The sequence below is a fragment of the Ovis aries genome, chromosome 7 (assembly GCF_016772045.2).
Source record: "Ovis aries strain OAR_USU_Benz2616 breed Rambouillet chromosome 7, ARS-UI_Ramb_v3.0, whole genome shotgun sequence".
In the NCBI taxonomy this organism is placed as follows: Eukaryota; Metazoa; Chordata; class Mammalia; order Artiodactyla; family Bovidae; genus Ovis; species Ovis aries.
Genome location: NC_056060.1, coordinates 20,207,097 through 20,220,637, shown reverse-complemented (window position 1 = coordinate 20,220,637; position 13,541 = coordinate 20,207,097). Strand labels below are relative to the sequence as shown.

At 41.6% G+C, this 13,541-nt stretch overlaps 1 protein-coding gene across 3 annotated transcripts in view; it reads left to right on the top strand.

The window, feature by feature from the left end:
• NPTN (neuroplastin) overlaps positions 1-13,541 on the top strand; it is a 66,223-nt gene that overhangs the window by 37,661 nt on the left and 15,021 nt on the right. For all 3 annotated transcript variants that reach the window (XR_009601345.1, XM_042252141.2, XM_060418551.1), the window contains exon 3: positions 2,933-3,027. Coding sequence is in view for 2 of the 3 variants with exons in the window: in XM_042252141.2 (XP_042108075.1) it covers positions 2,933-3,027 (95 nt within the window). In the remaining variant the exon portion in view is untranslated. The remainder of the gene's footprint in view (positions 1-2,932; positions 3,028-13,541) is intronic.

Sequence of the window (13,541 nt, the reverse complement as noted above, 5' to 3'; positions counted from 1 at the left end):
ATAGTTTGTTCCTAGTTGAAAGGGATCAGCTAATCCTGTTTGGCAGGATGAGGCAGTGCGACTAAAGAGTGCACTGGAGTGAGACCAGGATAACCTTTGTACCCAGTGATAGCAAGGATATTCTGCAGTATTTTGCAGATTTGAGATCATTTCATATCCCTTACGGAGAAGGCAATGGCAACCTACTCCAGTACTCTTGCCTGGAAAATCCCATGGATGGAGGAGCCTGGTAGGCTGCAGTCCATGGGGTCGCGAAGTTGGGCACGACTGAGCGACTTCACTTTCACTTTTCACTTTCATGCATTGGAGAAGGAAGTGGCAATCCACTCCAGTATTCTTGCCTGGAAAATCCCAGAGACGGGGGAGCCTGGTGGGCTGCCATCTATGGGGTCGCACAGAGTCGGACACGACTGAAGCGACTTAGCAGCAGCAACAGCAGCAGCAGCAGCAGCATATCCTTTAAATAATTGACTCACATTAATTTGTGAATCCTCTTCCTCTTTTTTCAGGTAAGAAAACTGGGACTCAAAGAGTAATAACGTTTAACTCCTTTCAAGGCCACATACTGTGTCTAATAAGTTGCAGAACCAAGCCTAGGTTCCAGGTCTTCTGGCTCTTTAGAATCTAGATCATTTGGGATTTTTGTTTTTCTATTGTACTATATACCATTTTGTAGCAAGGTAGTTAATCTGTTTTCCACTGTAGTTTCTTCCGATATAAAATTGGAAATATAGCCTGAGATATGTCCTCATAGTTTGGAAAAGGTTAATTGAATAGCAGTATTGGGTGGAATAAAAGGCATCTATTCTTGGTCTGTCCATTAGTTTTGCAAGTTTTTTTTTTTTTTAAATAATACTTCTTTAAAGATACCAGATATCCAATCATGTTTCTCTTGGGTCTTGCACTGTTACCCCTAAAGCTTTGAGCTGTAACTTTATATAAAGTTTGAACCTGATTTTATAGAATGCCTCTTTTTTCCTCAGCCTATTTGAGGCTTTCCAGGGTGTTCTGCATTGTCATGAGTGTTTTGGGAAATCTGTAGAGTAACAACTCACATTTTGTAGAGTAACAGCTGAAGAGACCTTTGGGCTACCTCATAAGTCAGCCATGGAGCCCGTCACAAACCGTGCTTGTGCTTAGCCTGCAGGGGACATTTTTGATTTACTTCAGTTGCTTCCCAGTAGCTAGTTGAAGGAAATGTTGTGAGGAGATTTTGAGCCCACTGGCATGGCCCATAGTTTGGGAGTCATCTTCTCAACTTAGTACAATAAATCTAAACCCTGAAGATATTGCTGCTGCTGCTGCTGCTTCTCCTCCTCCCCCTCCTAACTCTGGGAACATTACTAAGAGCAACTGACTTGCATCTATTTTCTTACTGGGAGCATATTGATGTAAGAATAGTCATTTGTATCAATTTGAGAAGACTATTGACGGCTCCTCTTAGAATCTTATGCTGCTATGGGTATGCTAAGACAGTCTTGTGAATGGGCTGGGTCTCTCCTCATCCATAGTCTCTTAACTTGTTTCTTTTTTGAGATGAACAGTAAGATGGATAAATGCGTTTGGCCAGTGTTTTGAGGTTAGTTTTTCAGACATTAACTAGTGCAGTGAAGATTTGGTTATCACAAGTATCATGTTTTAACCGTTGAGCAGAAGAGTAGGAGTGAAACAATATTTATATTCTCATCTGGAAGCTGATGTTTCTTTGTTTTCTGTAATTACACACTAGCCTTTCTGCACATGTTTGGGGTGGTGGTGTATGTAGGTCAGTGTGCAGTTAGCTGATAAGCTGACTTTCAGGACCAAGAAAGCTTGTTTAGGATCACCCTTTAGAATTCAGAAGAAGTACTGTTATCATCACACACACTTCTCACAGTCCTTCCTTTCACTCTGCTTAACTTGGTCTGGATCTGTGCGTAGTTGTTCACTCTTGTTTGTGTTCATTCATTTTTCTACTATATTCTAGGCACTAGGTTATGTGCTGGGTATAGAATTGTGCACCAAATTAACAATGCCTGTCCACATAGAACTTGGTCTATTGAGAAAACAGGCATTCATCAAGCAATCGCATAAATAATTAGACATTGTGATAAGTGCTGTGAAGGGTTATAGTGTAGTATGAGAGAATGTCAGGGAGAGGGATGTCATTTAGATTGGGGGTGGGAGGAAATGACATGTAAGCCGAGACTCATGGAAAAGGAGTTAGGGAGATGAAGAATAATGGGACTAGCTTTCTATAGAACAGAGCATCTTTTGTCAGAGTTCTGAGCTAGGAACAAGTTCAGCACATTGAAAAACTGAAAAGAGACCTGCAGGGCTAGAAGGTGGCTGAGATGACACTAGGGAAGGGCCAGATCATGCAAAGCCCTGGAGTTCTAGCTGTACCCAAAAGAGTTGAGCTGCATCTCTGTGGCTGATGCTCTGATGGCAGATTATTTTCCCCCCACTGATCCTATTCTGTTATTAGACTTACTGAAAAGCATGCTACTAAAATACAGGGTAGGAAGAACAGTACCACTAAAACAAACTCTTCAGGAAAGTGCAGAAACAGATGCTTTCTTTCTGCTCTTATTTATCTGACTGGAACCACAAGGTGCAGCAAGAACTTTTGGATGATGGGCCCATCTTTTGTATCTAAGTATAGATTTTAGTACTTTGTTACAGCTCTTTTGATTACTTTTTTTGTAGTATATTTCTCCAATAGACTGAAATATCTTAAGGTTAGGAACCATCTCTGTATTCCTGGCATCCAGTAAGGAGTAAATCATTAGTACACAGAGGGAGGTTTTTGCTTATAGTTAGGAGGAAGTGAGTTGCATGCAGGGGCACAATTTGGAGAGCAGGGTCCCTGGTTGCCCCTTTCATTCTCCTTTTATTGTGTATTTTGACTGTTCCCAGCTTCCTCACTTGATTTTTCTTCTCATCTCTGCAGGATCAATAAACCGAGAGCTGAGGATTCAGGCGAATACCACTGTGTATATCAGTTTCTCAGTGCTCCTAAGGCAAATGCCACCATTGAAGTAAAAGGTACAACCCAACAGAGGCTGCGACGTGAGCCTCTCACTCTCCTTCTGAGACACTATCTTGGCTTGGGCTTCCAGTCTTCAAGCTTTTCTTGTTTTCATTATGGGAGGCAGTATATAATGTTATGGTTAGGACTGAAGGCTCAGGAGCTCAGCTGCCTGGGTTTAAATCTAAACCCCATCATCTAGCTGCATGACTGTGGCAAGTTATTTAACTTCTCTATGCTTCTGTTGTCCTCTTTTGTAAAACCTACCACATGGCACATGGGTTGGTTAGAGGGAATAAATAAGTTGAAGTTGCTGTTTTTGTAGTTCAAAAAATACTTCAGTGTTGGCAGCTTCATATGGTTCATCCTTAGGTAAAGCTCTTAGAATAGTGCCTTTAAGTATTATTGTGTAGTTGTGCCAGCAGGATTTGGCAAAGTACAGTGTGCAGGGTGAACATCAACTATTTGTAGGTAATTCATTAGAATTTTGATAGAACCTCTGGGTGCCTGGCATCTAAAGATGAGATTGTAGTTGGAAGTTGCACAGAAGGCCAGTAGAACTGTAAGACTTAGAGCTAACTAACATTTAACCCAACTTTCCTGTATTATTTCAAAGAAGCAACTGAGACCCAGAAAAGTGAAAACCGCTGGCTCTGTGTCATACCATCAGTTTGTGGCAACACTATGATAGCATGGACCCCAAGTCTTGACTCCCGTCGCCACGTTTTTCCATTTTATAAAATGACCATGGAGAGGCAGAGCTACTGTTTGAGGTCAGACTGAAGAGATGAGGGTATTTTCCAGGCCTTTTCATTTTTGCTTGGAAAGGATACAAACTTGTCTAAATCTATAGGGTGATCTCTAGAAACTGGATGGATTAATTTAGGAAATGGGAATGGCCTATATATAGCAGGTATTCAGATTTTCCTTAAAATATTTGGAAGACTGAAAATTTGGACTCAAAAAAAAAAAAAATTGGACACAGGCAGTTTCTATTACATGGTGTTACTAAATGAAAGTAGTGCCTTGTTGACACTTGCCCTGACTTGTGTCCTTGTTGATGTAAGGATGGGCAGTGCCTCTGGTGGCTAGATTGAATTCTAAACGCCTGCAGGGATTGAGTCACAGTGGCATGGTTACAGCCCACACAGACCAGAGAACCTAGGATTAGATTAACTCCGTGGCTTTTCTTTGAGAGATCTGGGTTTATCTCTGTTTTTAAAGAATGCCATATTTGTTCAACATAGGATGAAGGTGTGAGAAAACATTTTCTCTAAACCAGCTAAGGGCCCTTCCCCACCCAGATGAGCTGAGCTACATGGGTAGATGTTTGACTCCTTTGACTCCTCCGTAAGAGAGTTAAGGCCCTGCAGCATTCCAGACTGAGCCTTTGGCACAAAGTTCAAGTGCAGAGGAAACAGATCAGGACAGGTGAGGGAGGGAGGGAAAGTGGTGTGTCTAGTAAATCAAGCTCTCCAAGCCTAAAGAATAAATTACATACAATTGCAAGTCTTGACTAACTGATCATATTGATTAGGAGTTAATGATTTCTGTGCAGCCCTTTCAAGAGTGGAGAGAGGTTATTTTTCCGTTGGTTGGATACTTGAGAAGGTGGGGTTCAGATGCCCCAGAGGCATATTGCCTCACATTCTGTTTGGCAGGGAAGTGGTCTGGAAGCTGCAGGCAGGAGTGTCTTCTGAGGAAGTTACAGCATACACAGTATCTCACCTTAGTGAAGGCATGTACTGTGCTCTATTGCATTTGTACTGTATAATAGTCCTGTGAGGAGGATTGGGCAGGTGGTATTAACATCCTAATTTTAAAGAAGTAGACCTTAAGAGAATTCTGTTTTATATAATGCTAAAACATATTCTGTAACTAGCTTGGGCAGATATGTTAGTCTGTTAAGAAAACACATGGAATTCTAGTTATTCTCTCTTCCTACTCTCCCCTGACACCTGGATGGAAAACAGCTGAACACTTAATGTCTTTTGGGTTAGAGATAGTTTGGTCTGGTAAAGCCTGAACATCTGACTTTTCTTGTGTAAATTTAAAAAGGTTTTCCATAGACCCAGGATCATATTTGAAACTAGCTCCTGATTGTGGTCGGGGTAGAAAATTGCCTTAAATTTAGAGTAGTGTGTGTGTTATTCTCAAAACATTTTCATGTAAACTCTTGTTTTTTTTTTTTTTTTCCTCAGTTCCACTAGGGTGGGATAAGAGACAGTTATCTTTTTATAGCTATAATGATTTATAAAAACTCTACTAAGTAATAGGCAAGAGGTGGTGGTACTCAAGAACAGAGAAATTCAGGGGATTTTCAGGAAAAGTAAGTGACCTCTGCCAGAAGGAGATTCATAATCTTCATTTGTGGTTTTAACTAAATTGGCATTTTAAGGGCAATATAATTCAGCCCATACGTATATATTTTGTTAGCACTTACTCTACACTCAGACCCCTTCTTCCCTATCTGGCTTTCCCTGCAGTTGAGAGCTTCCCAAGGTGGTGTTTGGCCTCAGCTCTGTGGGGAGTTAAGGACTTAGACTAGCCAGGGACAAGGCATTGTATGTCACCTGACCAAATCTTGAGTTACTTGTTATGTACAAAAGAAAAGGCTGAAGGAACCACAGGGAGGGACACATATTTGGAAACAGACCTGAGGTGGCAGTGCTTTTCTACCCTAATCTGTAGATGCCTCTTGAGAGAGGAATTTTGGGGATGATTGTATATACATGTAGTAGGGAAGGCCTTGCACCTGAAGTAGAGTTTGTTCTTTCTCTTTTTTCAAAGGACAAGCACGAGGCACAGTGTAAACAAGAAGATACTATTACTGTTGAGGATTACATTTCTTAGGTATTTGGCAGGTGACCCGAGCAGATGCTAGGGGAGGAAGATGGAGCAGGGCTGGCCAGGGGGAGAGGGAACAGTGATGACTAGACCTTGTAGGATGACCTCTGTCCCATAAACAGCCTGTCTTGGGATCTTCTCCTTCCTTTTTGAGGCTTTGGACTCTTCAGAGTCTTTTGTCTTCCAGAGACTCCACACCGTACCCGTACAGCATTTGTGAATGAATAAATATTGAATTTTCTGTCTCTGAAAGTTTTCAGCTTTTCTAGCCCTTATTCCCTCTCTTTTCATCTTACTTGTTTTTCTGAAATTAAAAAATGTACTCACAAAAACAAGTTAAAATTTTCTATGTAGTTTACAAAGTTGAAAAAATACCTCTCATGACTCCCAGACCCTGTCCTCACCCTTTCATCTTTTTGATTAATCCAGCAAACAAGGAGTTTGAGGAGTATTGCTGTTTTTGGAAAAGGATTTTGGTGGTCTTCAAATTCTCTGCAGTAGACATGCCATCACCTCTTGTGAAAGGTCCATCCCAGCACCAAGAAGGTTTGGGTCTTGTGTCTTACTAAGCCCATCATTATGTCTCGCTGCTCATCGGGCATTTTAAATGCATTCAATCTTTTGGTGACAATGAGAGCCAAGACTGATCTTGTTTTTCTTGTCCCTACTTATTAGCTTTCTTTCTGTTTGAATCTTATGACTAAATCTTAGGGTTTCTGTGAGTGACCTTGTCCTGACTCCCTGCTTCTTATTCCGTTGCATGGACTTATGACTGATATATCAAAGTTCAGACTGGCCGAGGCAGACTGTATGGTGATGGTGACAAATACCATTATTAAGAGTAATAATACATCTCTCACATTTGTACAGCACTTTCAGCATGCAGACTGTTTTTGTGCTCGTTTGTTTGATGGGCAGCTAGTTCATCTTCTAGGTGAAGATGCTTTGAGGTTGTGTCATGGTTAAGTTCAAGCTCATGTCAAAGCTGGTTGTCTCAGAATTGCCCTGACTTGAAAAGTCTCTGAAAGCAGAGCTGCTTGAACATTTTGGACATCAGCCATAGCCCAAATAACCATACCTGTTCCTTCTTTTCCTCTCTTCAGGGTGCTACCCTGACCTACTTCATTGTTATAAGAATAAGAACAGCTAACATTACTGCTTGCTTACTGTGTGCTAGGTGCTGTGCCAAGTACATTACTTGTCCCGCTCCTCTCTTGTAGTCTTCACAACACTCTGAGGTAAATGCCATTATTCTCTCTACTTTCCAGGTGAGAAAATTGAGGCTCAAGGGCATTGAATGACTTGCTCAGTGTGACAGAGTCAACCAGTGGAGCCAGCGTCCTCACTCAAGCACTCTCATGCCACAGCACACGTTCCTAAGCATTACGCCATACTGCTGTGTTCAGAACATATTAAATAACAGTGAAAGGTATTGACTGAGAGAAGAAATGGGTTCTAATCCTGACCCTGCTATTAAAAACTTGCCATGACCCTGACTAGTCACATTCCTTTTTTGGGCCTCAGACTCTCCAAGTATATGATGAAGTAGGCTGAGGTAGATGATCTTGAAGGTTCTATAAGGCTCTAAAGGTCTGTGGTTTCCTTATATGGACACAGATGAGAAGCTGGGTTAGTGAAGGAAGTGATTTCTAAGCTTCTTTTCCTAATAGTAGTGACTGTCAGGTTCTTAACCTTGCAGCTGTCACCTCAGTGCCCCCTGTACTTCCAAACATACATCTCCCTGTCTCAGACACTCCCTCTAATCCCCTCAGACACTGAGGCCAGGAAAAGTGTTAGAGCAGCGGTTTACAAAGATGATTTTAAGGTATATGAAATGTGGCCTAGGCATCAGGCTTATTAAAAGCACCCCAGGTGATTAGAGTGTCTTAGTGGAGACTTCAGTGCCTCCTACCCAGTGGTTTCACCTGCAGGAAAAGGAAGAGCCTCATCTGCAGAAGGCAGCACCTAGACCCAGACTGCTCTAGACTTCACAGTCAGTGATGAATCTGCTCTGCATAATCGTTGAGCCAAAAAGCCAACATCTTTCTTGCTTCTGTCTCGGCCATCTTGTATTGCTTCTTGGGCTTGGCCCTTGGCTAGCAGTAAATCTTAACTCTCCGTCTACCTTCAGCCAAACTTCTATTTTTGCCTATAAAATTTGAGGTGTTTCTGGGATTTGATAGGTTGCCTGAAGGAAGCAGAGAGACCATCTCTATAGTATCAGTGTGTTGTATGGTGCGACACTGTACAGTATCTTTTAAGGATGGAGTTTCTCTGAAAATGAGTTGCAAGATTATGAATTTGCTTTGAAAAATGAGCACTAAATGAGCAGTGCAGGTAAGGGGCCCCATACCTTGATCCCTATCTCAGCTCTGTTGTGTTAACTTTATTTAACCTTTGGTTCAGTTCAGTCACTCGGTCATGTCCGACTCTTTGCGATCCCATGGACTATAGCATGCCAGACTTCCCTGTTCATCACCAACTCCCGGAGCTTACTCAAACTTAGGTCCATCAGGTCGGTGATGCCATCCAACCATCTCATCCTCTGTCGCGCTTTTCCTCCTGCCTTCAATCTTTCCCAGCATCAGGGTCTTTTCCGACGAGTCAGTTCTTCAGTTCAGCTAAAAATACCTCCGTTGCCTAAGTTGACACTCTGCACATCCACCAGCCTAGCAGAGAAGCTGGATGTTTTTCTCTAAGTGCCAGCAGCTTAGGCAGCAGAAGGTACTGAGGAACATGCGTTTGTCCTCAGCCAAAGGCCCAGATAATGAGATTGGATCAGGTATTGGTGGGTAACTTAAGACTTGGAACCCCAGTGTTGCCATTCATCAGGACCCTGGAAGGGTCCATCCAGTAATCCATGGGATTTAGAGTATGTAGCTAATAAGGCCAGATCATGAGTTAATTTCCAAATGGGTCTGTGATCTCTTTTAAAGATCCATTACTTCTTTGCTACCTAATCTGTGCCTTCCTGAAAAGGTAAAGTGAAGTAAGCAGTATTTGCTCTGTTCAACTCCTCAGACCTACCTGCAGACCAACAGGACCCATTTAAGTACTTCCTTATTAAATGGCAAGCCCATATAAGGCGAGGCACCATAATCAATATAAATAGGCCAGTATTCAATATAATTTTTCAGTATCTGACATGAGTAAACTTTATTAGAGCTATAAACAAGAGTCCTGTTTATATCAGCAAACAGGGAGAAGACGTAATATTCAGCATTTCTTTGATTTCTTAGAACTCATAACACCTGCCTTAGCCTAAACTTTCCTTGACTGAAAATGAAGTTTAAATATTTATTTTTGACACTGGGCTCCAATAGTGTGCTAGATTGATAGAGAGATGTAAAGTAATCCTCATAAGACCTCTGTGAATTGTGAGTATTTTATTCCCATTTTACAGAAGTAAATACTGAACCTCAAAGGATTTTAAATGACCCACCTTGGGTTACTCAGTGAGTAATAAAGCCTCAATAGAGCCAAATTTCTCTGCTTGAAGTCCAAGACACTTTACGTTATAATATATAAAGTACAGTAGTTAAATTACAGCAAATAGATCAGTCCCTCCTAGGGTCTAGAGTGTTCTAATACATCTGCAAGCAAAGAAAACATTTGGGCAGTTTGCTTTGCAGTTACCAGTAATGCATGTTGTATATTTTTATTTTTTGTGGACTCTGTTCTAGTTTGGTTTATTTCCCGTCCTGTTTGGTAAAGAACAAAGAACATGGCCTCTGGAATCAGACATCCCTGAATTTGGATTTTGGCTTTACTTTTTATTAGCAGTATAATTTTAGATCTTAAATAACTTTACCAAACGTGAGTTTTCTAATCTATAAAAATGGGGTAATATCTGCATCATTGGGTGATTATATTAATCTGTTGCTGATTAATACTGAGAAGGCAATGGCACCCCACTCCAGTACTCTTGCCTGGAAAATCCCATGGCAACCCACTCCAGTGTTCTTGCCTGGAAAATCCCAGGGACGGCAGAGTCTGGTGGGCTGCCATCTATGGGGTCACACAGAGTTGGACACGACAAGCGACTTAGCAGCAGCAGCTGCTGCATAATAAGTTATCCCCAAAATAAGTAGCTTAAAACAATAAATATTTATTACCTCACAGTTTATGTGGGTCAGGAATTCTGGAGCACATTCGTGGGGTGGTTCTGACTCAGGGTCTCTCAAGTTGTTGGCTGGGGCTGGAGGATTGTTTCCTAGATGACTGCCTCAGTGACTGTGCAGAAGGCCTTAATTCCTCACTATGTGGGCCTCTCCATGGCCTGTCGAGTGTCTTCCCAGTATGACAGCTAACCTCCCCCAGAGTGTGTGACCAGGAGAAAGAGAGAAACAGCATATGTGTGCACAGAAAGCCACTTTGTATTTTGTGAACTAGTTTCCAAAGTTGTACACATTTTAATATATATACATACATATATAAAAAACATTTTATAAATATATGTATGTATAACATATGCTATATTTTATTCTTTAGAATCAGGTCACTAAGTCCAGCCCACACTCAAGAGTAGGGAAATTAGGCTTCACCTCTTGAAGGGAAGAAAATCAAATAATTTCTGAACTATTTAAGAGGTAGACTCTGCACCCTAAGAGTCCCCTTCTTTGACCACTGCTGACATGTGTTCTGAGAGTTCAGTTACCTTTCTTGCTGTTAGTATGCCATCTAGCTCAGCTGGTGGGACAAGAACAGGCTTTCTGATTGAGCAGCTCCCCTAAAGAACAGAGAGAAGTGACCTACTTCATTGACCCAAAGGCTGAAGTGACAGTTGTTATAATCATTCCTTATAAGGGTAAAGTGATATAACCTGCATTAATTTCCTATCTGCTTAGTATACTAGTGATACTTCAACCAATCCAAGGGTGAATAATCAGGGCATTTTTCTTTTGAGTACATAAGGAAGAGGGGATATTATTCCTAAACTTCACTCAGTGTTCTTTGTGGAGTTGAGAAAGCAGCAGTAGATCTAACCGTGAAAACTTGTAGGCTTTACTATGTAAACATGGCCAGCAAAGGGTTGGGGGGGGGGGTGCGCATTAAATTCCTATTGTCTCTGTATCTGATAGCCTTTAAGGGACCTTCCCATCCGTAAATAGAAGCCTCTGTAGAATCTGGAAGTAGATGAATGAAAAGAGGGTGTGGTGTTTTCAACCTGAGCACCAAGGCGGGAGTGAAAGACCAAAACCCAGGTCTTGGTCTTCAAGAGTAGTAGCTTTTTAGAGACTGTATAGCCATAAACCAACTCAGGTTTTAGTCTTCCAAGTGGTTCTTATGTATAATCTTGGGGATGAGTCTCCAAGGCAAAATCTGAGGTTGCTGAATTCACAGCACTATTGGAATTAGTCAAGTAACTGAAAATGAGAGTCACTCAGTCGTGTCTGACTCTCTGTGACCCCATTGACTATCGAGTCCATGGAATTTTCCAGGCCAAAATACTGGAGTGGATAGCCTATCCTTTCTCCAGCAACTCTTCCCGACTCAGGAATCAAACTGAGGTCTGCTGCGTTGCAGGCGGATTCTTTATCAACTGTCCTAACAGGGAAGTACTTAACTGGGCCAGAGTAAATTGAGTTGAGTATTCTCTGTGGGGCAAAGGAGAATGAAAGTGGGAAAAAAACATCACATGTAAACTGATTTCTGAAAGTTATATCTCAACCATTTTCCTGAGCTCTGGACTTGATATGCAGCTGCCTACTTGACAACTTCACTTAGATGTTAAATAAGTCCTAAACTTAACATTTCCTAAACTTTGAACTCCTGGTTTTTTACTACCATCATTGCTCTATCCCTAAGCAAAACAAAATAAAAACAAACCAACAACAAAAAAATACCCATGCTAATTCTTCTGTAGTCTTCCTCATCTCAGTAACTGGAAATTCTATTCTTGAAGTTACTCAGACCAGAAACCTTGAGATCATGCTTGCCTCCTTTTTCTCTCACTTTCTACATTCAGTCCATTAACAAATATATTAACCTATAAAATATCCAGAATTTCTCACTTTTACAGCTGCTGCCCTCATCCAAACCTCCCCCTCCCCCTTTCTGGATTGCTTTCAGAACCTCCTAATTGATCTTATTTCCACTATCCTCTCTCTACAATTGTCCACATAGTAGCCAGAGGGAGCCTGTTAAAACATACAGATAATTTCATACCTACACTTAGTATTCACCAGTGGCTTCCCAGCTGACAGAGTAAATGCCAAAGTAATTTCATCATCCTACAAAGTCCAATCTAGGCTCTATTCTCTGATTTAATCTCTTACCATCATCCCCTTGGTTACTGTTTCAGCCAATTCCTCCATGCTGTTCGTTACACATAACAAGCACACTTCTGCCCCAAAGCTTTTGCCTTTCCCTCTACTTGGAGTGTTCTTCCTGCCGATACATGTGGCTTACTCCTTTATTTTTTTCGTGACTCTGCTAAAATTCACCTCATCAGAAAGGCCTTCCCCTGCCACTTTGTGACAAATTTGGCATATAATGAGTGCTCAACAAATGTTTGTCCAATGAATGAAACATACTAGAGGTACAGTTGCCGGGATCCAGCCCCGGTGGATCCAGAGAATTTGAAGCGGAGACGGCGTTGGTGAGGAAAACTTGTTTATTTATTAATATAAGATTAGATTAGGAAGAAATAGTGTAGTAGGAAAATTAAGTGGAGAAAGAAGGCTGAATAACTTGGCTTACTGGGAAGGCCAGTAAAGTTCCAGAAAAGGAGCTTGCACCATCTACGTTGGGCCACCGGCGCCCACTTGAATATCGGGGGGTGCCCTGCCTTGGGCTCCCCCTCGCGTGGATCTTAAAAGCCGGGACAAGTAAGTAGACATGGTGAGCTGCTCCGCTCCAGGTGGGAATTCAGCCTGAAATTAGAGTAAAGAGGAGAAACCAGTCCAGCGACTGGCCCCGTCCTCTGTTGTTCAGAAGGCCTATTATACTTTTGATAAAATGTGGAGATCAATGGGTAACACAAAGTTATGCGGCGTTAGCAGTCCAGACTCTTTATCAAAACCAGGCTTTTCTCTCTGCATACCTAATTGTATACACAAGTCTTACGTGATTTACATCATCTTCTGGCCAAAAAGGGCCAATTAACATTTTACAGCCTTTTTTCTGATAAGGGTTTGTTAACTAGAAGACTTATTTGTGTTGATCTTCCCAAAGTCTGGTGCCACTCTCAGAAAGCACTAAATAAAGTTACATTCTTACATAGCAAGGACACAAGAGGAATGCAGTGATATGTAACAAAGAGAAGTAATTAACCCAAAAGTCTAGTGTTGCTAACATCAAAACTACTATATATCTTCTTCCATATCTCGTTGACATTGAGTAACATCCTCCCAGGTGCCTAAAAGATAAAGAATATGGAGGCCTGGCAGCAGTCATTGAGTCAACAGTGAAAACCCTCTACCAATATGATTTTTAACTCTTTTAGAAAAGGCTGTGTATCTTTAAGATGCTTTAAGCTTTGTGCCTCGTGGTTGGGGGGCTATAAGCAATTCACAAGCTGTAAGAGGTCCGGGGGAACCTGTTAGGCAAGCTAGAGAGCTATCAGAGGGGTTTAATTGAAACATCCCTTTCAAATGCAGAAGGCTAAAGCCCTGATTTGACTTTTTCCAGAAAATATTAGAAGCGTGGAAAAGCAGGCAGACTCTTGTTTTTGGGGGGGGAC